The 26,278-nt window shown below is 36.5% G+C and overlaps 1 protein-coding gene across 1 annotated transcript in view; it reads left to right on the top strand.

Moving 5' to 3' along the window:
• Positions 1-26,278, top strand: part of LOC126765886 (uncharacterized) — a 216,101-nt gene that overhangs the window by 178,990 nt on the left and 10,833 nt on the right. The window contains exons 6-7 of the mRNA XM_050483558.1: positions 21,382-21,747; positions 21,799-22,085. Of these exons, the coding sequence (XP_050339515.1) occupies positions 21,382-21,747; positions 21,799-21,846 (414 nt within the window). The 3' untranslated portion in view covers positions 21,847-22,085. The remainder of the gene's footprint in view (positions 1-21,381; positions 21,748-21,798; positions 22,086-26,278) is intronic.

The raw sequence follows: 26,278 nt of genomic DNA, 5'->3' as shown, positions 1-26,278 counted from the left end.
AATCAAATGAAATAACATCATTCGTGACCCAATTACTTACCTTAAAAAGTTAATTGAGCTAAATTAAATACTTCAATAGGCTTAATTATGTACACTTGCGGTCAATAATAATAAATGCGGTATCACCAATAATAATTAAAATAAGATCACGTGAGTAATTTGTTTATAAAGCTAGAATTTTAGGGGTAGGTATATTTATTTGTTTCCAACATAGTGTAGATTAGTTATCCATAAAATTTTTTCTCCGTAATGGTTTTTAAAAGGAATACCTATTTAATTGAAAACATTAATAGAAATGAACAATCCATTATATTCAAGATTTATTAAAGGAAAGCAAATTGAAGTTAGTCATAAGCAACTAAATCGTTTACTCCACCAACGCACACTGGTCGATGTCATAGGCCAAAAATAAAAAAATAAAAGTTTGAGATTTACGACTGTTTGTATCAGAGCTATTTCTTAAAAAACCATACATTTTTGTTATAGTATCCCAGTCGTACACGCTACGAAAAGCGAGAGAAGTGAGACAAAAGAAACACGCGGACTGTGCAGTGAAAATAGCTTAAAAATGATCTCTTATAATAATTTAAATTGCAATCTAAAATCGTGTTTAATCGGTTTAAACTGGTTTAAAACAACAGGTTTTACAAGTGACATGTTGAGTGATATATTTTTCTTTATATCTACATCGAATTAAGTAATAAAAACAAGTTGTGAGGGCGAGACAGGTCCTTCAAATGAGTCAAGTTTGTTTATAATAGTTAATGTTTTCCAAGTCTATGCTTTTGATTTCAGCTGCAACCTTTTGCAACTCTCATGTTATTCTACCAGGCATGCGATTTTTTGTGTCTTTTTAATAATTTTTTGTATTTAAGTATACTATATATGAGCAAGTATATTATATTGGTTTTATGTTTTTTCATCATATTTATTTGAGCTTTGGTTTTCATTTTCTCACTTTTGTCAAATGTTTGTTTTATAGGTACTTTTATTCAGGCACGTCATATCAGTGTGGACTTTCACGACTATATATTTTTGAATTGTGGTGTTTGGAGAAAGGTTCATTTGCTGATAAAGCTAAAAATGTATGCGACGACTTAACCCGTAGATTTGAATCGGATGGCTACGAAGATATTGAAAATATTGTTATGAAAAGACATGATTACATAATTAAAAGATTTGCAGGAATGTGAAATAAAAGCTACAGAAGAAAATCAAAAGTTATACAAAAAAATTCGAATTGGTTTGCGCAATATGAATATATATTATTAAGTCGACAATCATCTGTATTGAGTCAAGAACGACGACTTCCTAGATTAAGTCTTATAGAGTGCTCAGAGAGAACGAAGCGGCGAAGGATAGCAGATTTAGCAGAACTCGATGTGTCCGCTGCTGATGTTTTGATTTTGTTTGGCAGTATCAACTTATTAGAAGCTTCGTTAACAATAAACTTGATGTGAACTTTTTACCTTGCTATGATAACATTCACATTTTAAAGGAAAAACAGAAAAGTTATCCTGAGCAAATAAAAGTTTAAGAATCTTACGCTGAAATTGAGATAAAAAAATTATTAGATCACACTGCGTCACGAATGTATGTAATTAATGAACGCAATGAGTCCCCTAATTACCTAATAATAATAATATGAAAATGTGGCCTTGATGGCAGTTCTCGGCAAAGCAAATATAAGCAAAAACTTGAAAAGAATAATTTGGAAGACAATTACTTATTTGTCATGGCATATGTCCCTCTACAACTGAAAATAAAATCACAAATTGATGAAGAGTGCAAACAAATTTAGAAAAAAATCCAGACCTTCGTCGACCCGCTATCGCCGTTCTGTTCGAATTCAATTTCAAAAGGAATCAGTTCAATCAACCCTCAAAATATTCCTGGTATTATCTTCCTTCGTCAGTCCATAAAATTTTAATTCACACTCCCTATGTTATTATGAGTCAAGCAATGAGAACGTCAAGATGTATCGACTCTTCATACACGAAAGAACTAACCGGTCGCAACAAATCACTTGCTCGGACTTGCTAATCCGATTCCTTTTGATCTTAGATCCTGTCATCACCAGTCAAAGAAAACTATCACGCAAAATTAAATCATTTGTATTAAAATCAGTTTTTGATGAAGTTGAATAATATTCAATAAACTCCTTTTTTCGTTCATCAACTTTTTTAATTTAATATAATTAATTAAAATTCGTTACCATCGGGGGTTGGCAGAGTGGGACACAGGGGAAAAGTTTTACTTTTATATAGGCAGAGGAAGTATTTTTGGCCGCTGATTCCATACAAGACCGACCACTGTGCTATGTAGAAATATTGTATATTCCAAATTGGCTCATCTAATAACGAGTCGTTCATCATTTAGCCTCAATAGCTTACTTAATTCTTGAAGGCGTGGAATTCACTAGGAGTTCGATTATAACGGGACCATACCAAACCAGTTCTAAAATCATTATCATGACTTTTATTTGTTTCCAATCAAAAGTTAATTTTATTTACTACACAATTATTCTAAACGGCACACGTAAAACAAATTTTCTGTGCTTAGCATATTAAATTTTCTTTCGTCAGACCACATAATCTGTCGTCAATTATTTTGATCCCGATTTCGGTGTTTTTTAGCCAAAGAAAGTCTTGCAGCCTTAATTTTATGTGTTAATGGCGGGGTTTTGGCAGGGCGCCTTCCGTCTTTAAGCCGTCGACGTATGATTACGACTCTTTAATCCATTTGGTGAAATTTTTGCATCTTCATTTAAACTTATCTGCCGCAGTAAGTTGTTTGTTCTTTCAACTGACTTTCGAAGTCACCTTATCGCTATGTACGCTCCAAAACATTCTAGCTGTCATTTATTTTCATCTGATTATTGGTATTTTGCGCAACTTTTCAAATACACAACCACAACACGACTATGACTGAACTGTGTTCAAGCCAATTTCGTAAAAAAGTAATTAATTCCTCAGTGCCTACTATATCTAGTAGAAATTTTTTTCAAATTACAATTATGGTATTTAGCTGAAAATATTCTACGAAAGTGTTGGTGCGCTTTATTGATCGCAAAGTACTTCAGTATACTTCAGCATTAATCAACAGTTATAGTTGAACACTACTGCGTTTATTCAGGTAAATTATTAAAATTAATAATTTAACCAAAAATAAGGCCGACTCATTAGATGATGTCATTTCCCATGCCAGATAGATTAGATAGATAATATCATTCCCATCCGCACCATACTATATATTAGGACGGGAATGATAAGGGACTAGTAGAGTGGTTTTTACTTTTCAATTGCCTACTCAGTCCTGAGTAGCACCTGCAAGAGCAATTTTCTGTTGGATTTAAAGGCTGATATTGTTGGTGTTAATGCTGTTTCCAAGACAGATGAAATTATCTACGACTTCAAAATTATTGCTGTCAACAGCGACGTGTGAACTAAGTTGCGAATGCGATGTCTGTTTGTTCGATGACAGGAGATATTTCGTCTTGCCCCATTTACAACCACACCCTTACGCTTCGTATCCTTATCCAGTCTAGAAAAAGCATATTTAATGGCGCGTTTGATGAGGCCAATGATATTAATATCATCGGCGTAAGCCAGCATTTGTACACTCTTGTAAAAGATTATACCTTCTCTACTTAGCTCTTCAGCTTGTATTATTTTCTCCAGCAATAGACTGAGACAGTCTTACGATAGATAGTCTCCTTATCGCTTCTTATCGGACGGCTCGAAGAGGTCCTTCCCCATGCTGATGAAGCTTTCGGTGTTGCTCCACGTCAGCTTTCATAGCCATATAGCGGGAATACTAAGTTCAGACATAGCGGCATAGAGGTAGTTCTTTCCCGTGCTCGCAAAGACAGCTTTAAAATCGACGAAAATTTAGATTTTCCAAGCCTAAAGCCACCTTGATAAGGGTCAATCAGTTTGTTAACTTCAGTCTTTCACACACTACGCTCGATAAGAGCGATATTAATGAGATTTATTTTACGATAATTGGCGCAGATTGTGGGGTCCCCCTTTTTGTGGATTGGACAGAGAACACTTAGGTTCCAATCGCCGATCTTGCTTTCGGACCGACAGGACCTTCTGCGTTTGTGAGCTCTCGTACATCATATGAATTATTGCTTTTTACTTCAATTAGTTGGCATCGTCCAAAAAATTTTGGTTTTAATTTAAAAACCACTACCAAATGCGTTGTTTTTGTACTTACTTGTACTTACTAAAAAAAAAGAATTAATTGTTTGTGGGACTCTGTCTACATATTTGTACCATTTCGTTAGACCATTTTTACTGAGCTTCGATAAGACTGAAATAATGATAGCGTTTATTTTTTCGTTTACACGAGTAACCCTTTTGTTTTCTAGAATAGCTTTATGTTTTCGCAGTCACAATCTGTTTGATAACCGTTTGAGGAAAGAGCAGCACCTCTATTGCAAATAATATTTGCTGGATTTCCGAAAACCTGCTAAAATTTATGTGAATGGATGTAGTGAGCTTTGTTTTCGATTGCTGAATATACACGGTACATACTTTTTAATTGTATCGTTGATATTTGAAATGAAAAATTCTTGAATGATAAGTTCTTTTGCACGCCCGTGCAAGCTGTAACTCGAGTAAAAATTTAGATATATCGATCTTAGTACAAAAAAAATTTCTAGTTCGTAGATGGGCGTAATCCACTACTGCCACGCCCACAAATCACCAATAACCCTACACTCGCTCCTTCAAATAACCCCAAAGAAAATAGTCGGGTGCTGTCAAATCTGGCCATCGCGCTGGCCAAATAATTTCCGAATTTCTGGAAATTATTCGCCCTCCATTGTGTCTCGGGCAGTATGGGCAGTAGCTCCGACCTGCTGAAACCATATACCAGGTCTATTTTCACGAGCAGGACGTAAAAAATTTTCTATCATAAACCGATACCGCTCTCCATTTAATTTCAATAAAAAAAATTAATAAACGAAAAAGTTATTAAACTTTTACACCCCTTGGTTTCTTTTGGCCCACCCTGTATATAGAATCATAACTAAGCTCAAAATTAAGATTATATATCTTAGCTGTAATTTGGTACAGAGGATCGTAGTAGAAAAGGGCACCGGTGGGCAAAATTAAATTTTTGGAAAAGTGGGCGTGGCCATATCTCCTAAACCACTTACGCTACAACAAACAAATTTGCTGAGTACAAATCTTATACGAACTTCTACCGACAGGTACATAGGTACCGCTACTGTTAAAACCTACTAAAAGCGCGATAAATCAGTAACTAAATACGACAGAAACTTTAACACCTAGATATTATGAGAGAGATTAATGCGAGCTGATGTGAAAATTGGACGATGGGCGAAGCACCTTCCATTTTTTGGTGAAATGCCATATCTCGGGTCCCGACCAAACCAATTTCGACAAAATTTTATATGTGTCATTCTTTTTACATTTTTATATCACATTGTGAAAATAGATGAAATCGGACAACAACCACGCCTACTTCCCATATAGGACAGTTTTAAATTCCACTTGATTTGTTCAGTTTTCAATACGCAAAGATTTTCGAACTTCCGGGTGACTTTGTACTGCATATATCGGTCAATATATGAGTTATCCGAATGCAAATAAAAAAGCGTGTTTTATTCATAACAGTGTATCTTTGTTCCTAAAATAGATAAGTTTGAGCGAAAACTTGACCTAGCCCTATATAACAAATATCAGTATTTTCGAACTGTACTCTACATGATTGTTTTTACACCTTAAAGTATTTCTCTGGCGTTGATTCTTCCAAGTTGCAAGAGTATACAATGTTCGGTTGCACCAGAACTTAGCCCTTCTTTACTTGTTCATCTTGTTGTTGTTGTGCTTGACATATATTATTATCATAATTTACTTATCGTGCTGTATAATCATAATTGCATACCGGCTGAGAGTGACGTCGTGTTTCACATGAACACCACTTCTATGTTAAACCATATAGTCGAACTTTTGAAACAAGAGAATCCATCTTGATACACGTGTATACAATTTTTTTTCCAATGGCTTCATTGAAGAATTACAGTCCGTAACTAACCTAAATTTGATACCCCACAAATGTACACTGAACTTCGTTAAAGTTCTACCACTGCAAGTATTTTAAGTTTGTAGCCAGTAAATTTGCTTTGGTCATCAGTCGATTTTCTACTCAAGTAGTATATTGGAGGAAATTGACCGTCGTTTGGGGACTTCTGCAGTAAGACAGCACCGAAGCCGTCTATCGTAGCATTCGTGTAAATCTGTTCGTACTTCTGATTATAAATACCCAGCACCGGAATTTCGACCAGCGCTCTTTTGAGTAAATTGGAAGAATTCTTAAGGTCCGAATTTAAATGAACACGTTTGTTTAGTCATGTCTGTTGGAGGTTTGGTAATAATAGAACAATTTGGTATAAACTCTCTAAAATGACCTGCTAACAGCAGAAAGCTAGGAAGTTGTTTACTGCTTCCTCTTCATCCTTAACTTGGATTGTTAAGTCGTCGATATATTTTGTAATGCCCTTTCGTGTTAAATCTCTAAAAATCGTGTTTATATGCCTTTGGAATGCAGGAGGAGATTTGGATAATCCACACCGCAAAATTCTTTTAGCCATTCGTAAATTTGATTATAAATAATATAGCAACTTGTAAGAAGCGCACACGGCACGGCGTCTATAGAATTTGGGGACTCACCATTTAATACGATATGCATTTCTACATCTGTTGTAGCAGTCTTTATTGGTTTATAATCAGATATTAGTTCGTGTACCTTTTATTAAGCTAATACAATCGCCTTTAAACCAATATTAAGTACATAGTTATTCACTTTATTTTATATATTTGCCATTTCTTCATTATAGTTATTGTCCAGGTGGATCTTTCTAGTTTTCACACCTTTACGATTAATTGCTATTTCTGCCTTTAAACATAACTCTTCACCAAGAACCAATTCGATTTCTATACAAATGGATGAAACCATATAAAACGTATGACCGTCTATTTGTGTGTCATGCTCAATTTTTTTTTTCATTCGCCTTATCACCAAATCAAATAAAATTTATATTACATGTACTGAGTGTTGGTATATTTAAATACTTATATACGATTTGTATTTTTCTTCTTTATTGGCGTAGCCACCGCTCAAGCGATTATAGCCGAGTTAACAACAGCGCGCCAAACGTTTCTTCTTTTCGCTACATGGCGCCAATTGGATATTCCAAGCGAAGCCAGGTCCATCTCCACCTGGTCCTTCCAACGGAGTGGAGGTTTTCCTTTTCCTCTGCTTTCTCCGGCGGTTAGTGCGTCAAATACTTTCAGAGCTGGAGTGTTTTCGTCCATTCGGCTGTCTTTTAATTCGTTGAACTATGTATGTTAATGTCGTCGTATGTCTCATTCAGTCCATTGTTCCATCGAATGCGATATTCGCGGTGGCCAACGCGGAAAGGCCCATAACTATTTCGCAGAACTTTTCTCTCGAAAACTCGCAACGTCGACTCATCAGATGTTGTCACGGTCCATACCTCTGCACCATATAGCAGAGCGGGAATAATGAGTGACTTATAGAGTTTTGTTTTTGTTCGTCGAGAGAGGAATTTAATTCTTAATTGCCTACTTAGTTCGAAGTAGCACCTTTTTGCGAGAAATATTCTGCGTTGGATTTCGACGCTGAACTTGTTGTTGGTGTTCGATGTCTATACAACACTGATTCCAAGATAAACGAAATTAAAAATTTTGAAGTTATGACCGTCCACAGTGATGTGAGAGCCTAGTCGCGAGTGCGACGACTGTTTGCTTGATGCCAAGAGATATTTTGTCTTGCCCTCCTTCACCACCACACCCATTTGTTTCACTGCCTTAACCATTCTGGAGAAAGCAGAACGAACGGTGCGGTAGTTAAGGCCAATGATATCAATATCATCAGCATACGCCAGCAGCTTTACACTTTTATAGTAGATTGTACCTCTTCGGTTTAGTTCTGTAGCTCGAATTATTTTCTCCAGAAGCAGGTTGAAGAAGTCGCACGATAGGGAGTCGCCTTATCTGAAACCTCGTTTGGTATCGAACGGCTCGGTCAGATCGGTTCCGATACTGACGGAGCTTTTGGTGTTGCTCAACGTCAGTTTACACAGCCGTATTAGTTTTGCGGGGATACCAAATTCAGACATTGCGGCATAAAGGCAGCCCCTTTTTGTGCTGTCGAAAGCAGCTTTGAAATCGACGAAGAGGTGGTGTGTGTCGATTCTCCTTTCACTGCTCTTTTCCAAAATTTGGCGCATTGTGAATATCTGGTCGGTTGTTGATTTGGCAGGTCTAAAGCCACACTGATAAGGTCCAATCAGTTTGTTAGCGATGGGCTTTAATCTTTCACATAATACGATCGATATAACCTTATACACGATGAGGAGGCTTATCCCACGGTAGTTGGCGCAGATTGTGGGGTCTTCCTTTTTGTGAATTGGGAAGAGCACACTTAAATTCCATTCGTTGGGCATGCTTTCGTTCGATCATATTTTACAAAGAAGCTGATGTATGCCACTTATCAGTTCTTCGCCGCCTTGTTTGAATAGCTCTGCCAGCAAACCATCGACACCCGCCGCTTTGTTGTTCTTCAGACGGGTAACTGCTATTGGAACTTCTTCATGGCCGGGCAATGGAACGTCTGCTCCATTGTCATCGATTGGAGAATCGGGTTCGCCTTCTCCTGGTGTTGTACTTTCACTGCCATTCAGCGGTTCCTGCCCAATTAAGAGACCGGATATTCCAGGTGCATGCCCTTAAATCGTAGTCCTCTCTCGTCCGAGGTTGTTTAAACTTTTTCATTGGGTGCGTTTTTTACGTGGCGGAGGGGATGTTCCGCTTTCTTACTTTAGCTCGCTTTCAAACGGATGTTCTTATTCTTCACGGAGGATACTTAGTCAAAGATCAGAAGTCGTGAGCTGCTTGATCCATATGTATAAGAATCGTTTCTTTCCCAAGTGAATGGCGATAAGAGAACATTCTTTACTTGGATGAACTTCTCCACATGACTCCATTCTCCTGTGGGCATTTACTATCGCTATCATGAAATATATTTAAATTTCACATTTGCTTTGATTTTCGTTGTTTTAAATTTTTATTAGCGATCTTGAATGGCGGCAACAAATTCCTCCGTTCACATATATTTTTCGTATAATTTCAATCTGACCGTTCCAGTCATTCCAATTGCAAAACATCAAAACCTACCAAATCCAGCCAACTGTCAAAGTTCGGTAGGTGAGTGCTGCTCACATTTCCAGTGACAGGAGAGTTGGGGATCTCTTTATCTCTGATTAGCGCAAACTGGATTTTTTCCGTGGAAACGAGACTGCTGTCTGAAATGCAGGGTTGCCAGTTTCGATATTTTGTAGTAAACGAAAAATATACTTGATTTTATTTGAAATATTCCTAAACTACAATAATTCAAATAATTTATATATTATATATACATAATAATATTGCGAAAAGAAGGGAACAACAGCAACCATGTTGTTGCTTCGGAAGGGTGGTACGTTGGTGGTTAACTAAAGCAGGAGCTACAAGGTAAACGATTTATTGAGAATTCCGTAATAATATGCATGTTACCTCTTAAAATTGCAAGAAATATATTCAGATATTTCTGTATGAAGATATCTATTGCTAAACATTTGAACAGTCTCCATTGGCAATATTGCAATTAATACGGATTTTAACCCTAACTTGGTCACTATTTACATATGTATGTAAATATTCGATTTTTAAAATAGCTATTATTTTCACATTTTCGGTCCTATAGAATTACGATTCGGACTCAGTGACTATTTTTTGATGTTTTTCCTGTGAATAGAAAAAAATAAAAAAATAAAGTTAATTTACCGTAACTTTTTTCAATTTTCCCATTTTTTCTTCATAATCGGGCACTATTTACATATGTAAATATTTTTTGTTTTTGCGTTTTTAAAACAATACAATTTATTTATTTATTAAATTATGTGCTTATAAATAAGAAAAATAAGGAATACATAAGAAGTTGCAAATTTAGTTTTTTATACATAGATTGCATTTTGTTTGCACTTTGCTGTGTTCGATGCAAACCGGTTTTTTGCACTGGCCACAAACTTTGCGTGTTGAACGCTTCCTTTTGCCTTCTTCTTGATAGCACATATACTAAGCACCTTTTATTTTCGAATGCCCACGATCATCTTCGTCTGTGACAAAATCATAATTCCTTTCGCTATGCAATGCATGAATAGGTACACCAATAGTGCACTCAATTGCACTCTTTGTTGGAAAATATGAAATTACACGAGGAATCTGGGATCTTTTCAAAATTGTTGGCATACAAAGTTGTTCTGCTAATTGCTGCAAAAACAAACGACGTCCACCTGTTTTGATGAATAGTACAAATATAAAACGTTCCTATTTACTGCAAATGTTATGAAAAATAATTACCATTTCGGGATACAAATTGTGATGGAAAATTTTCTGTATATATTATATACGTAGGTCGCAAGTGCTGAAATGTCCAGAATATTATATAATAGAGCAAGTGGCCAACGATGTGTTTTACGTTTTGTGGAATACTGCCGTGGCATATGATCCATTACGTCAACACCTCCTTTCGTCTCGTTGTAAAATAAAATAACATTGGGTTTTTGCTTTATACCCGAGATGGTGTCGTCACATGGCATTGTTGAAAGTAAAACAACGGCTTTGTTCTTTTTGGGAACATAGGAGCAAATTGTCTTGTTTTCTCCATATCCAAATATGCTCGAATGTTCCAACCTTTGCGGGGAGGGCTTGAACTCCGAGGGCAAGCATGCTTTATTTTTTTTTCATGGATCCAACCAAAGACAATTTCCAGCTTGCAAGTGCATCTGCAAGTGGAAGACTTGTAAAGAAGTTGTCGCATGTGACATTTCTTCCAGTATTTTTGTACTGTTCAACCAAATCTTTAACCACTCTTTCTCCTTGGTTTTTTTCTCTGTCACTGCCCGATTTACCAGTATAAATTTGACCAGTCAGAGGGTAGTATGATTTCGCATCACATACCCACCATAGCTTTATGCCGTATTTGGCTGGCTTGGATGGAATATACTGCGTGAACTTGGTTCGGCCTCTAAAAGGAAAGAGCTGTTCATCTACAGTTATATTTTCGCGTGGTCTGTAGTTTTGGCGCAAATTGGCGTTAAGCATTTCGAAAATTTCGGAAATTGGTGCAGCTTTGTCTGTTAAAGATCGCTGCTCTCTAGTATTTTGTTGATCAAAACGAATAAATCTTAAAATTAGTTTGAAACGTTTCGCTGACATAGCTGCCCGATACAAAGGAAATGCATTTTTTTGCCAAAGTGCTTCAAGTTTCTCATTGCTGGCATTATGACTACCAATAGCTATTAGTATACCATAGAATGTGTTAAGCTCCTCTTCTGATACATCTTCCCAAATATATTTTCTAAAGATGATGTCAAACATATTTCTGAATGCGGATAGAAAGGCCATAATAATTATAATGTTAACTTACCTTGCACTGCTAGCGCTTTCACTCGCTTCTAGTTTTTCGTACTCAGCCTTGCCGCTTTTGTTCGTATTTCGGCAAACAATGGTCTCTATTGTCGGATGCATTATAGTGTGAAATGTATCAAATATACTCATATTTTTAGTGTTTGGATTGGGACCTATAAAACGACTTTCACGGAATATGTTTTGTTGCCGAAAGCGCTGAAATCCAGGCGGGCTTCTTTTCCATTTGGTCCCGTCTTTACCAAGAAAATAGCTTTCTTCATCAATGGTTGGCATATCTACTGCTTCCATTTCATCATCAGACTCCAAATCATTTTCCGAGTCACCTCCGTGACCCAGTTCCACTGGATGTGCCACCATTTCTGTATCAGAAGCATTGTCATTTAATTCGTTAACTTCTAATTGCATATCATCTTCATCAGGTACAGCACTCAGAGCATTGTCCGTTATCATTTCCTCATCCTCGGACTCCATTTCATTAACCAGATTTTCAAAATACTTTGTTTGCATATCATATGGAAGCCTGGGATATTTTAAACATACGTAGATACTAGCATTTAGTTATATCATGAAATACTTACCGGGACACTGATGAAGCACTCAACACTTTAAATTTACTATTATTGTTAGTTGCCATTTTTACTAAACACCTGTTGCTCAATGCATACACAATTTCAAAATGACACGCTTCAAAAGTTTAACAACCGAATTCAGTAGTACATATGTATTTGCAAAAAAAACTATTACCGTTATTCCAAACATAGAATGCAAAAAACACACAAAATTTACTCTAAAAGAGACACTTTTGTTTTGAATAAAATAGCATGTGTCCAGCAAGACAAATATTATTCTTAAAAGTTACTCTCTTTCTCTCTCTAATTATTAGATTTTTACGGAATATCAACTTCTCTCTAAAATAACATATAAAAATGTACGTATTTACAAATGTAAATAGTGCCCGAAATCGTAGTAAAAAGTTGGTGCCCAAGTAAGGGTTAAAATAAATATTTATTGCTTGTCGAGATGTTCAATTAGCTTAGAAAGAAATATCTTATTCACATGTTTATGCTTCATTTCTACGCGTTATATTCGTTCTAGTGCAACCGAACATTTTATACTCTTGAAACTTGGAAGAATCAACTCCAGAGAAATACTTTAAGGTGTAAAACCAATCATATAGAGTAAAGTCAGCCGGATGTTCAAAAGTACTGATATTACTTAGTTATATAGGGGCTAGAAAAGTTTTCGCTCAAATTTATCTATTTTAGACGAAAACAAGTAAGGAAGGGCTAAGTTCGGGTGTCACCGAACATTTTATACTCTCGCATGGTAAAGTGATAATCGAGATTTCATTATCCGTCATTTACATATTTTTCAAATACCGTATTTGTGTAAAGTTTTATTCCGCTATCATCATTGGTTCCTAATGTTTATACTCGTATTATACAAAGAAGGCATCAGATGGAATTCAAAATAGCTTTATATTGGAAGAAGGCGTGGTTGTGAACCGATTTCAGCCATATTTCGTACATGTCATCAGGGTGTTAAGAAAACATTATATACCGAATTTCATTGAAATCGGTCTAGTAGCTCCTGAGATATGCTTCTTGGTCCATAAGTGGGCGGCGCCACGCCCATTTTCAATTTTTAAAGAAAGCCTGGGGGCAGCTTCCTTCTGCCACTTCTTCCGTAAAATTTAGTGTTTCTGACGTTTTTTGTTAGTCGGTTAACGCACTTTTAGTGATTTTAAACATAACCTTTGTATGGGAGGTGGGCGTGGTTATTATCCGATTTCTTCCATTTTTGAACTGTATATGGAAATACCTGAAGAAAACGACTCTGTAGAGTTTGGTTGACATAGCTATAATAGTTTCCGAGATATGTACAAAAAACTTAGTAGGGGGCGGGGCCACGCCCACTTTTCCAAAAAAATTACTTCCAAATATGTCCCTCCCTAATGCGATCCTTTGTGCCAAATTTCACTTTAATATCTTTATTTATGGCTTAGTTATGACACTTTATAGGTTTTCGGTTTCCGCCATTTTGTGGGCGTGGCAGTGGGCTGATTTTGCCCATCTTCGAACTTAACCTTCTTATGGAGCCAAGGAATACGTGTACCAAGTTTCATCATGATATCTCAATTTTTACTCAAGTTACAGCTTGCACGGACGGACGGACAGACGGACGGACGGACGGACAGACGGACGGACAGACAGACATCCGGATTTCGACTCTACTCGTCGCCCTGATCACTTTGGTATATATAACCCTATATCTGACTCTTTTAGTTTTAGGACTTACAAACAACCGTTATGTGAACAAAACTATAATACTCTCGTTAGCAACATTGTTGCGAGAGTATAAAAATACACACTTATGAGTAAAATACATATATTCCATTGGGATAACTCAAATACTGACCGATATATGCGGTACAAAGTCACCCGGAAGTTCGAAAATCTTTAAATTAATTATATGTGGTCTAAGGGAAGTATTGGTCCGATTCAACTCATTTTTGACATACAGACATACCATTATGAGAGAAGGATTTCAATTATACTATATACATACATATATCACACATTGACCGACATTTTTGAACAAAAGTCGGCACAATTCTGATTTCTTTGGCGCCGCGATTTGAAGGTACCGTTGGAAAGAGAAAGTCGTCCTGATTAAAAAATATATGGGGTTATAGGTACCGCAAACGCTTAGTTTACGAAATATTCGACCTTAAAGTTCAAAAATTCGCAAAATTCGAACATTTCACGAAACTATTTCACCACGTTAAACCCACTTTATTCACATTTTTCTCTTCAAATTAATTAAATCACACTATAATCTTTTAAATAAATCCACATTTTACACTTTTAGCAGGTTCTTTATTTAAAAAATCTTTATTTTAAAAATTACATTTTACACTCATTTGAACCTCATTTTTTTACCAAAAATTACGAAGAAATGGAGCGCTGCCATGTGATGACAAGGCAATTCGCTGAAATTCCTCTTTTTCGCAAAAATTCCGCTATTCATGCATATGGATATTTTCTTTTTTAAATTTATTAAGCAAATAAGTAATATTATATACATACATGTACTAGTAATATTATATAATAATATTATATATACATATGTATAAGTAATATTATATAATAATGTTACGTAATAAGGTGTAAGGTTACAGTACAGTACGAAAACTCAAATTTTGTTTCAATATGCGTGCATGATAACCGTAAAATATAACCACTTTATATCCAAAACTCATATTTTAAATATAATAATATATATATCGTCACCTAAAATACAAACCAATGTATCATAAAAAATAAATGGAAATCGCTGACAGAAATAATAATCAAAATTTATCAATTTTATAACGAAAACTTAAATTTTGTTTGAATATGAGTGCATAATAACCAAAGAATATAACCACTTTCACCACTTTATAACAAAAAGTCAATATATTTTTTTATTTTTAACGCAGAAAGGAGTACAACGCGAAAGTACTTCAGTCACCCCGGGTATTCGCTCGACCAGAGTTATTTTCTTAGAGCGCGGCCGAAGGCCGCCAACGCAGAAAGGAGTACTACGCGAAAGTACTTCAGTCACCCCGGGTATTCGCTCGACCAGGGTTGTTTTTTTAGAGCGCAGCCGAAGGCCGCCAACGCAGAAAGGAGTAATTCGCGAAAGTACTTCAGTCACATAAATCACGTATTACACATATACATATGTAGAAAGTATTTTTTTATAGTTAATATAGAAAAAAGAACCCCCGATAAAACAAACAAAGTAAAATTGTTAAAAATCCTACATATTTACTGTTTAAGATGTGGCAAGGCTCGTTTTCCTCATAATTGACACAATCTAATCTCCACAATCTAACCTTTTCAGCGATGAGTTCCATTTATACGGAAATTCGGTTTTTTTTACCCCTCCGCCAAAGTAATCGGAATCGTGCCCAAAAATCAAATATATGTAGGTACTAGGATCTAAATATTCGGTACCTAGGGGCTTGAACAATTTTCATTGAATTTAAACAGTTTTTGGTCATAAGGTGGCACACACTAAAGCCATTATTCGTGCAAAGTTTATTTCCGTTATATTAATTGCTTCTTGATTTATGTACCAATTTTCACACCGGCTCCCATAAAGCTCTTTCAGCATCTCGGTGGTAAAACTTGATGTCTCTGGCATATTTAGTTATTGATTACTGTCGGTAGAGGTTTTATAAGATTTGTGCTAAACAAATTTGGTTGTTGTAGCTTAAGTGTTTTAGGAGATATGTACACTAAACTTGTTCGAGGGCGGTGCCACCCCAAATTTTTTAAAAAATTTTACTCCCCCTTACTACTACGATCTTCTGTACCAAATTACAGCTTTATAGCTAAATTTAGTGCTTAATTATGATACTTTGTATGTTTTAGTATGTTTCAAGTTACAGCTTGCATGGACGGACAGACCGTCTAGTTATCCTGATCATTTATGTATACATAACCCTATATCTATCTCGCTTAGTTTTAGGTGATACGTACAACCATTATGTGAACAAAATTATAATACTCTGTAGCAACTGGTTGCAAGAGTATAAAGAGCATCGCGAGACAGCCTTCAGAGTAGAATATTAGCAATTTAGATTTATAGGTTTTACCCGTGTAGAATATAACTGAGTAGAATTAAAACATAAACATGGTATATGATATCTTAACTAAAGTATGTAAGAGAGATAATGATAGTGTAACTCTTATCGCAAATTCGTATAGAACCTTTGCTTCGCTTTGTGCTACACATTTGTTTTAACAGGAAAGTTCTATGCACGATTTTGTATGACTACATTCACATAAAAAGTTTTTGACGCTGAGCCAAGCAAAACGTTGGGGAACCGTCATCTTTCTATGTTTTTCCAAGGAACTGTTGCAATTTTTATTCGAGAAAAGCACTGAAAGCATAGCGTTTATTGTGGCTTACCCTTTGTTTTCTGCGCTTCGTTGTTCAGAAGGTGCTGTTTAGCAATGGGCCTTAAAGATAACAATGTAATACTATTTTCTGACCAAAAATTAATCTATGCACTCATCGGGACTGTCCTCACTGCCGTTGGAGATTTATAAAACAGCTGTTTTTGACATCAAAAAATACACTTCGTTTATTTATTTAATAAAATGTCGTACTTTGTTACAAAAGTCGCCTAATTTTAAATGTTTTCAATTTAGTAGAAAAAATGGAAGTATTTTTTGAGTTTGGGAATTGATTTCCTGGAAAATTCATATGAATTGGTTTTAATTGTTTTGTTTGTTTACACTTCTTCTCTTTGTAGTTTCTAAATCAGCTGTGATAAATTTCCCTTTTGGCAAACAGATGTCACTGAATCAGAGTTGCGCAGGGAGATTTCGTGAGGATTAGATTCAAATCTTCTCGAGATTAACAAGTCATTTTTGTATGGCGAAATTATTCCCAAAACTGTAGATTAGTCAGGTACCACTGGTAAACAAAAATCCACTTGTTTTTTGTGACATGAACACAACAAAGTGTTTATTATGTAAAAATTGCCACAAATGCAGAAAATTCTACAGATTTCTTCTACCACCTTCTTCTTTGCTATGAGAATTCTTGTTGAAAAAAAATTGCTATAGATATATTCTTTCTTCTTAATTGGCGTAGACACCGCTTACGCGATTATAGCCGAGCTAACAACAGCGCGCCAGTCGTTTTTCTTTTCGCTACGTGGCACCAATTAGATATTCCAAGCGAAGCCAGGTCCTTCTCCACTTGGTCATTCCAACGGAGTGGAGGTCTTCCTCTTCTTCTGCTTCCCCCGGCGGGTACTACGTCGAATACTTTCAGAGCTGGAGTGTTTTCATCCATCCGGACAACATGATCTAGCCAGCGTAGCCGCTGTCTTTTAATTCGCTGAACTATGTCAATGTCGTCGTATATCTCGTACAGCTCATCGTTCCATCGAATGCGATATTCGCCGTGGCCAATACGCAAAGGACGATAAATCTTTCGCAGAATTTTTCTCTCGAAAACTCGTAACGTCGACTCATCGGTTGTTGTCATCGCCCAAGCCTCTGCACCATATAGCAGGACGGGAATTATGAGCGACTTATAGAGTTTAGCTTTTGTTCGTCGAGAGAGGACTTTACTTTTCAATTGCCTACTCAGTCCGAAGTAGCACCTGTTGGCAAGAGCAATCCTGCGTTGGATTTCCAGGCTGACATTGTTGGTGGTGTTAATGCTGGTTCCTAAATAGACGAAATTATCTACAACTTCAAAGTTATGACTGTACACAGTGGCGTGAGAGCCAAGTCGCGAGTGCGACGACTGTTTGTTTGATGACAGGAGATATTTCGTTTTGCCCTCGTTCACTGCCAGACCCATTTTCTGGAGAAAGCAGAACTAACGGCGCGGGTGTTGAGGCCGATGATATCAATATCGATATATTATTTTGTTGATGAAACAGTACCTTAAAATGATACTGACGATATTTTTCTGCAGTATGTAGTTCAGTCACAAGATCTTTGTAATTGTCAGCTTTCACATTTCCCAGAAAATGTTTAACAACGCTTTTAAAGTCACTCCAGGCTCGTATTTCAGTTTCCTCAAATATCCATTTTTCATTTGTTCTCTTATTTGCGGACCCTCAACTATGCCATCCTTAATTTATTTTTTTGCTTCAAAATTTGGCGAAACGATCACGAATAACCAATGAAGTACAATAAATTCAGACATATGAACGTCCAGCCACAATCCGCATCAAAGCGAGGTTCTTCAACATATCGCTGATTTGCGCCCACGCCCCGACGGAAGAGAAGGACGAGGTGACCAAAGATGCCTTCTATGAGCGCTTGGAGCGCGCTTATGAAAGCTGCTCCCGCCACGATGTCAAAATCGTGCTTGGTGACTTTAACGCCAAGGTGGGCAAAGAAGGTATCTTTAGCACTACGGTCGGTGAATTCAGCCTCCACGACGAAACTTCCCCAAATGGGATGAGGCTGATTGACTTCCCCGGGGCCCGAAATATGGATATCTGTAGTACTAGATTCCAGCCTAAAAAAATTCATCAAGCTACCTGTCATGTTGTGATAGACGGAAGACACGTCTCCAGTGTTTTAGATGTGCGTGCGCTCCGAGATCCTAACATCGACTCGGACTACTATCTTGTTGCAGCCAAGATTCGCACCCGCTTCTGTGCAGCAAAAAACGCACGCCAACAAACACAAGCAAGGTTCGACGTCGAGAGCTGCAATCACAACAGACAGCCGAACGATTTTCTACTCGGCTTGCACTCCTGCTCTCTGAGAGCACTCGTCAACAACTCGGTATAAGGGAACTGTGGGACGGCATTTCAAATTTCTTACGTACAGCTGCAACCGAAGCCATTGGTTTTCGGAAAGTTAAAAAGAACAGCTGGTACGACGAGGAGTGCCGTGTCGCAGCGGAGAGAAAACAGGCTGCCTACCTCGCAACGTTACGATCGACCACAACACGCGAGGGATGGGATAGATACCGAGAGTTAAAGAGGGAAGCGAGACGGATTTGTACACAGAAAAAGAAAGAGGCTGAAATGCGTGAGTACGAAGAGCTTGGTGAGCTGGCCGACAGGGGTAATGCTCGAAAATTCTACGAAAAAATGCGGCGGCTTACAGAAGGTTTCAAGACCGGAGCATACTCTTGTAGAACCCCCAAAGATGATCTAGTGACCGACGCCCAGAGCATACTTAAATTATGGAGGGAACACTTCTCCAGCATGCTGAATGGCAGTGAACGCACAACGCCAGGAGAAGGCGAACCCGATTCCCCAATCGATGACGATGGAGCAGACGTTCCATTGCCCGACCATGACGAAGTTCGAATAGCAGTTGCCCGCCTAAAGTACAACAAAGCGGCAGGGGCCGACGGATTGCCGGCCGAGCTATTCAAACGCGGCGGCGAAGAACTGATAAGGAGCATGCATCAGCTTCTTTGTAAAATATGGTCGGACGAAAGCATGCCCAACGATTGGAATTTAAGTGTGCTATGCCCAATCCATAAGAAAGGAGACCCCACAATCTGCGCCAACTACCGTGGGATTAGCCTCCTCAACATCGCATGTAAGGTTCTATTGAGCGTATTGTGTGAAAGATTAAAGCCCACCGTCAACAAACTGATTGGGCCTTATCAGTGTGCCTTCAAACCTGGAAAATCAACAACCGACCAGATATTCACCATGCGCCAAACTTGGAAAAGACCAGTGAAAGAAGATTCGACACACACCACCTCTTTTTAACTGACGTTGAGTAACACCAAAAGGTCCGCCAGGATCAAGATGGACCTCTCCGAGCCGTTCGATACCAAACGAGGTTTCAGACAAGGCGACTTCCTATCGTGCGACTTCTTCAACCTGCTTCTGGAGAAAATAGTTCGAGCTGCAGAACTAAATAGAGAAGGTACCATCTTCTATAAGAGTGTACAGCTGCTGGCGTATGCCGATGATATTGATATCATCGGCCTCAACACCCGCGCCGTTAGTTCTGCTTTCTCCAGGCTAGACAAGGAAGCACAGAAAATGGATCTGGCAGTGAACGGGGGCAAAACGAAATATCTCCTGTCATCAAACAAACAGTCGTCGCACTCGCGACTTGGCTCTCACGCCACTGTCATAACTTTGAAGTTGTAGATAATTTCGTCTATTTAGGAACCAGCATTAACACCACCATAAATGTCAGCCTGGAAATCCAACGCAGGATTGCTCTTGCCAACAGGTGCTACTTCGGACTGAGTAGGCAATTTAAAAGTAAAGTCCACCCTCGACGAACAAAAGCTAAGCTCTATAAGTCGCTCATAATTCCCGTCCTGCTATATGGTGCAGATGCTTGGGCGATGACAACAACCGATGAGTCGACGTTACGAGTTTTCGAGAGAAAAATTCTGCGAAAGATGTATGGTCCTTTGCGCATTAGCCACGGCGAATATCGCATTCGATGGAACGATGAGCTCTACGAGATATACGACGACATCGACATAGTTCAGCGAATTAAAAGACAGCGGCTACGCTGGCTAGGTAATGTTGGATGAAAACACTCCAGCTCTGAAAGTATTCGACGCAGTGCCCGCCGGGGGAAGCAGAGGAAGAGGAAGACCTCCACTCCGTTGGAAGGACCAAGTGGAGAAGGACCTGACTTCGCTTGGAATATCCAATTGGCGCCACGTAGCGAAAAGAAAAACGACTGGCGCGCTGTTGTTAGCTCGGCTATAATCGCGTAAGCGGTGTCCACGCCAATTAAGAAGAAGAGACATAGAAGATACAGACATTTAGAAGATACAGACATAGTAAAAATCGAAGAATTCACTTTCAGAGCCTCACAAAACGACGCGTATGAATATTTTGACGTGAAATTTAGCATAGATGTCAGTAACGGTACTACCAACTTACAGAAAAAAATTTACCGATTCGAAAACCACGCGAAAGATAAATTAAAAAATAATTTTTTAATTTGTTTACAGTGGTATTGTAAAATCTAAGGCCGCAGGTTACAGAATATCTGTGGGTGATAGAAAAATTCTGTTTTCAGATTTGGCTTCAGGGTATCAAACTGCATTAGAAACACCTAAGAATTTTCATGTCACAAATGATATGTCTACCAGTGTAGTCGACTCAATAGCATAAATCTTGTGATTAGGTGTCGGTCGAAACATGGTATAAAGTAAAAAGAACTAAATATTAGCCTGTGATGCATGAATTAAATAAATTTAAAGACATGGGTACCGCCACATTCAGGCGTGGCTGCTTTTAGGGAGGCGGCTCCTTCCGGTTGTCTTTCTCATATTCAGATTTAGTTTAAGCTTATTTCATATACACTTAATACTATTTTTTTCATAGGATAACCCAATGGAAAGAAACTCAGATATTTCCTTCTCTCGAAAGATTCGTACACAGTTACAATCGGAGATGTCCAACAAAAAAACTACGCTTTTTGAACGCCTCATAAAGGACCTTAATATGCATTATTATTCGCCAGGTAATGCTTCAGAATATTTGCAGGATCATACATTTTTCGAAGATGGCACCGAATCAGAAAATATATCAGAGACGGAGGATTTATTCTCTGATGAAGCTACCAAAGCATTGCCATCGAGCGTCTCTGCTGTATACAATATTAATGCGGGAAAAAGACTTGATACTTTTGGGATTAGTGAACAATCTGCGACGAAAATTCAAGGGTGGGATAGACAGAACAACCCGGAAGTAAGTGGATTTTTAAACTTTGTCAACCAACAATTACTTCAACCATCACAGGTTACAAGTGATGCCGTGGGCTTGTATGACTACTTTTATATCTATTAATGAAACAAGAGTTATGCATTCAATGAGTAACTAGCGCACATCATAATACATTAGGAACATTAAAACTAATCTCTGTACGGTAAATGAAACCTATTGCACAGCTCACTTGAGTATAAAGGACAACATGGTTACACCAAAAACAATACCTACATAGATATACATATAAGTATATTCTACATTCAATCACCAGGAAAAACAGCAGCTAATCATCGTTTATATTCGAGGAAGTATACGGACCTGTGAGTAGAAATTGATTGCATAAGTTTAATTAGCCAATATTTATTAAATATAGTGTAACTATTTTTATTGTATTGCTTTACCCTTTTTAATTATCATTTCCAAGAAGGAAATTAGTGATTCCAGCGATTGGGACTATTGCGGATAGATTAGATTTCCTTTGATCCAACCAAGCCACAATTTGTATTTTTTGTCTTGGAATATCTCCGCTCTTATCTAAAACACTTCTAACATAACAATACTTAAGAAAGAGTAAGCTTAATTCGTAAAATAAGTGTAAAATAAGGCTTTTTATGAAACAGTTAAAATCTAGTTTTAAAAACCAATCGCACATATTACATATTCTGTTATATTGTTATTCAGAAATGTAAAATGACACCCATAACTTGGTGCTAGATCATTTGAAATCAAAACATTAAAATAATATCGTCAGATAATCGTTTTGTCCAGGTAACGCTGGGAGGTTATTCGAATTTTAATTTTTTTACTTTTTTGAAACATTTTAAAGAAGGAAACACAAATTTTTGCGATTATTAACGAATTTGAAAAAATACTCCAGTGTACTCCAAAATTTCATTACAATCGGTGTGGTAGTTGTGAGATGTACCGGCTTGGAGAACGTGAGTTGTGATAAAACGCTCAAACGTTTTGAGAACTGATGTAAAACGTTTTTAGGACAAATATTAACAAAACATTCTTGAGATAATATGCATTCATGTAAGACAAAAACATTAAAAAAAACTATTCCTTTGTTAGATTTATTGCTCGGGTTTACAAACAATAAATTGCACCTAAATATAACCAGGAATGTGACTTTATATTTATAGTATTTATTGCTTGAGTAGTCTGAACCCCTTTTTATTGAGTGGTATACCTCTTTTGTATTATACCCGAGAATGATAGAATACAAGATTAAAACAAAAATTTACAGTTACTTTTCTCTATTTAGGCTGTGACAATTTATTTATTTATTAGTATCTTTATGGCCTAGGCATAGGTTACAATTCAAATCAATTTATGAAAGATGTTTTTTGTTTTAATTATATCTAAGGTGTTACAATATTCTTAAAGACGTGTTTTAATAACAGCAATACCAACAAAAAAATGTATTTTATTCGATAATTCATTGAAACATTTAAAACCTTTAGAAACTAGATTTTGCTTATCTATTTTAGTTCTAAATATTGCTAACTTATAATTATTTTTTTCTTTTACTAACGTAGTGCGTTTAGTTTACGTACACAAGATTATTTATGAAATATTCTGGTACATTGTCTCATAATATGCTAAATATAATAAATATTTTCATGGTATGGTAACATATTATATTTTATACTTAACATGTTTAATTTTAAAAGCATTACACTAAATGGAGCACCTATGAATCTCATGCATCTATTTCATAGTTTCTGAAGTGTATCTATTTTTGCGTTTGATACTATAATCAAAATCGATTAACAATATGTACACCCAACTCTTTTTTTACACGGTTTTTTTTTACACGGATTTGAAGTTACACGGTTGACAAAAAAAAAATTTAATCTAGTACGGTTTCAAAATCACTGTCTTGTAATTATATTTGTTTTTACTACACTTAGCACCGTTGCTGAAATGAACATATGTATGTACATAGTAGTAGCTGGGAAATCCCCTTATTCGATAACACTTACCTACACATTTTGTTCGCATGATATTTACATTGCTGAAATGGATATATCCAGTGACGATACCGACTTTAGTCCAGTTCGTCACAAACAATTGCGCTTGTTATCTAGTAACGACGAATAATTATGTAGCTATGTAAATATTTTTTCTCTATTTCTATTCTAATTTTTCTGTTCTTAATTCTGGATTAACAGATTTCTTTAGTTTTTTGCTTAATCTACCAAATTTTCACCTGTATGAATTATGTATTTTAAGTTTTAATGCTCAATAAAAGCATTTAGTTTATTATAGTTTTAAACATTTTCTACACGGTTTTTCGAAGTAAATATAGTTCTTTATTTCATCTTACACGGTTTTCAGATGACATGGAACGTATCCCCAATTTTACTATAGGAAACGCCTCTTTTTTTACACGGTTTTTTACACGGTTTTCTGAGGAACGTATCTACCATGTAAAAAAGGAGTTGGGTGTATATAAACCGCACAATTAGTATTTTTGTAGACTTAAACCTTCTAGATACATATTTACAATTTCTTTTCATAAATCCACTTTGTTTTGCTATCTTTTGTACAGTAAACTATATATGTTCATCGAATTTAAGTTTGTTATCAAGTACATATAATGCCGAGCCTATGAAGGCTCTATTTTTTTGTCAAATTTTAGTTCAAAAGTATCACACTCTAATCTTAAAGGAACTAACACTTCTTTTGATTTGAAAGAATCTATCGCTAAATTTTGCTTTCTATTTGCCAAATAACTTTTAACCATTTAAGTTCGTTTTCAGGTATTCTCATCTTTTTAAGCTTTTGAGCAAAGATATCACGATCGACTATTTCAAATGCTATTTTTATATCCAAAAAAATTGCTATAATGTTTTGTTTCCTATTTAGCCTTTTTTTCCAATCAAATATCACTGTATGGAGAGCCGTTTCACATGAGTGCTTTTTTCTGAACCCCCATTCTTGTGTTCTCTTCTAAGCATTAGAGAAGCATATTCTTGATAGCGGTTTCCTTTATTTTTTCATCGCATGTCCTAAACTCCTCAGGTTTGTGTGTATTTATTACTTCCTTCCCTGGTGTTATTGGCGATATATTCCAATTTTGGGGAAGATTGCCAGATTCCATCCTTTCATTTATTATCTTTGCATAGACTGTGCCGTGTATTCAATAGAATCCTTTAAAGCGCCATCGGTAAGAAGTTTTTTTATCTCCAAATTTATTTTTAAACAACTGCACAATTTGAGCAATATCGTCAGATGATAATCTAGTCTATCTTTGATTATAATCTTTCGAGTATAATTTTTAGCTTGTTTAGCTGTTTTAGCTTACAATTATTTTTACACAATGTTATATAACTTCTTTGTACTGATATAATTGCGACGTTATGGCTTTGAGTTGAGAAGAAGAAGCGTAGTACAGCATCTAAATTGTAAACAAAAACTCAAGCACTCTTGTTAAGGGGGTAGTAAGGTATTTTTATACCCTGAACAGGGTATATTAAGTTTGTCACGAAGTTTGTAACACCCAGAAGGAAGCGTCGGAGACCCTATAAAGTATATGTATATATAAATAATCAGTATGTTGAGCTGAGTCGATTTAGCTATGTCCGTCTGTCTATCTGTCCGTCCGTCCGTCTGTATATATACGAACTAGTCCCTCAGTTTTAAAGATATCGTTTTGAAATTTTGCAAACGTCATTTTCTCCACAAGAAGCTGCTCATTTTTCAGAACTGTCGATATCGGATCACTATAACATATAGCTGCCATACAAACTGAACGATCGGGATAAAATACTTGTATGGAAAACTTTTGTATTTGACAATGTATCTTCACCAAATTTGGTACAGATTATTTTCTAAGGCAACAATGTAATCTTCGAAGAAATTGTTCAGATCGGTAAACTATAGCATATAGCTACCATACAAACTGAACGATCGGAATCAAGTTCTTGTATGGAAAACTTTCACATTTGGCAATGTATCTTCAACAAATTTGATATAGATTATTTTCTAAAGCAACAATGTAATCTCCGAAGAAATTGTGCAGATCGGTTAACTATAGCATTTAGCTATCATACAAACTGAACAATCGGAATCAAGTTCTTGTATGGGAAACTTCCTCATTTGAGAATGTATCTTCACCAAATTTGGTACAGATTATTTTCTAAGGCAACAATGTAATCTTCGAAGAAGTTGTTCAGATCGGTTAACCATAGCATATAGCTACCATACAAACTGAACGATCGGAATCAAGTTGTTGTATGGAAAACTTTCACATTTGACAATATATCTTCACCAAATTTGGTATAGATTATTTTCTAAGGCAACAATGTAATCTCCGAAGAAATTGGTTAGATCGGTAAACTATAGCATATAGCTACCATACAAACTGAACGATCGGAATCAAGTTGTTGTATGGAAAACTTTCACATTTGACAATGTATCTTCACCAAATTTGGTATAGATTATTTTCTAAGGCAACAATGTAATCTCCGAAAAAATTGTTCAGATCGGATTACTATAGCATATA

This window comes from Bactrocera neohumeralis, unplaced genomic scaffold, assembly GCF_024586455.1.
Source record: "Bactrocera neohumeralis isolate Rockhampton unplaced genomic scaffold, APGP_CSIRO_Bneo_wtdbg2-racon-allhic-juicebox.fasta_v2 cluster11, whole genome shotgun sequence".
In the NCBI taxonomy this organism is placed as follows: domain Eukaryota; kingdom Metazoa; phylum Arthropoda; class Insecta; order Diptera; family Tephritidae; genus Bactrocera; species Bactrocera neohumeralis.
The sequence above is the reverse complement of the archived record's forward strand: the minus strand, read 5'-3'. Positions and strand labels throughout refer to the sequence as shown.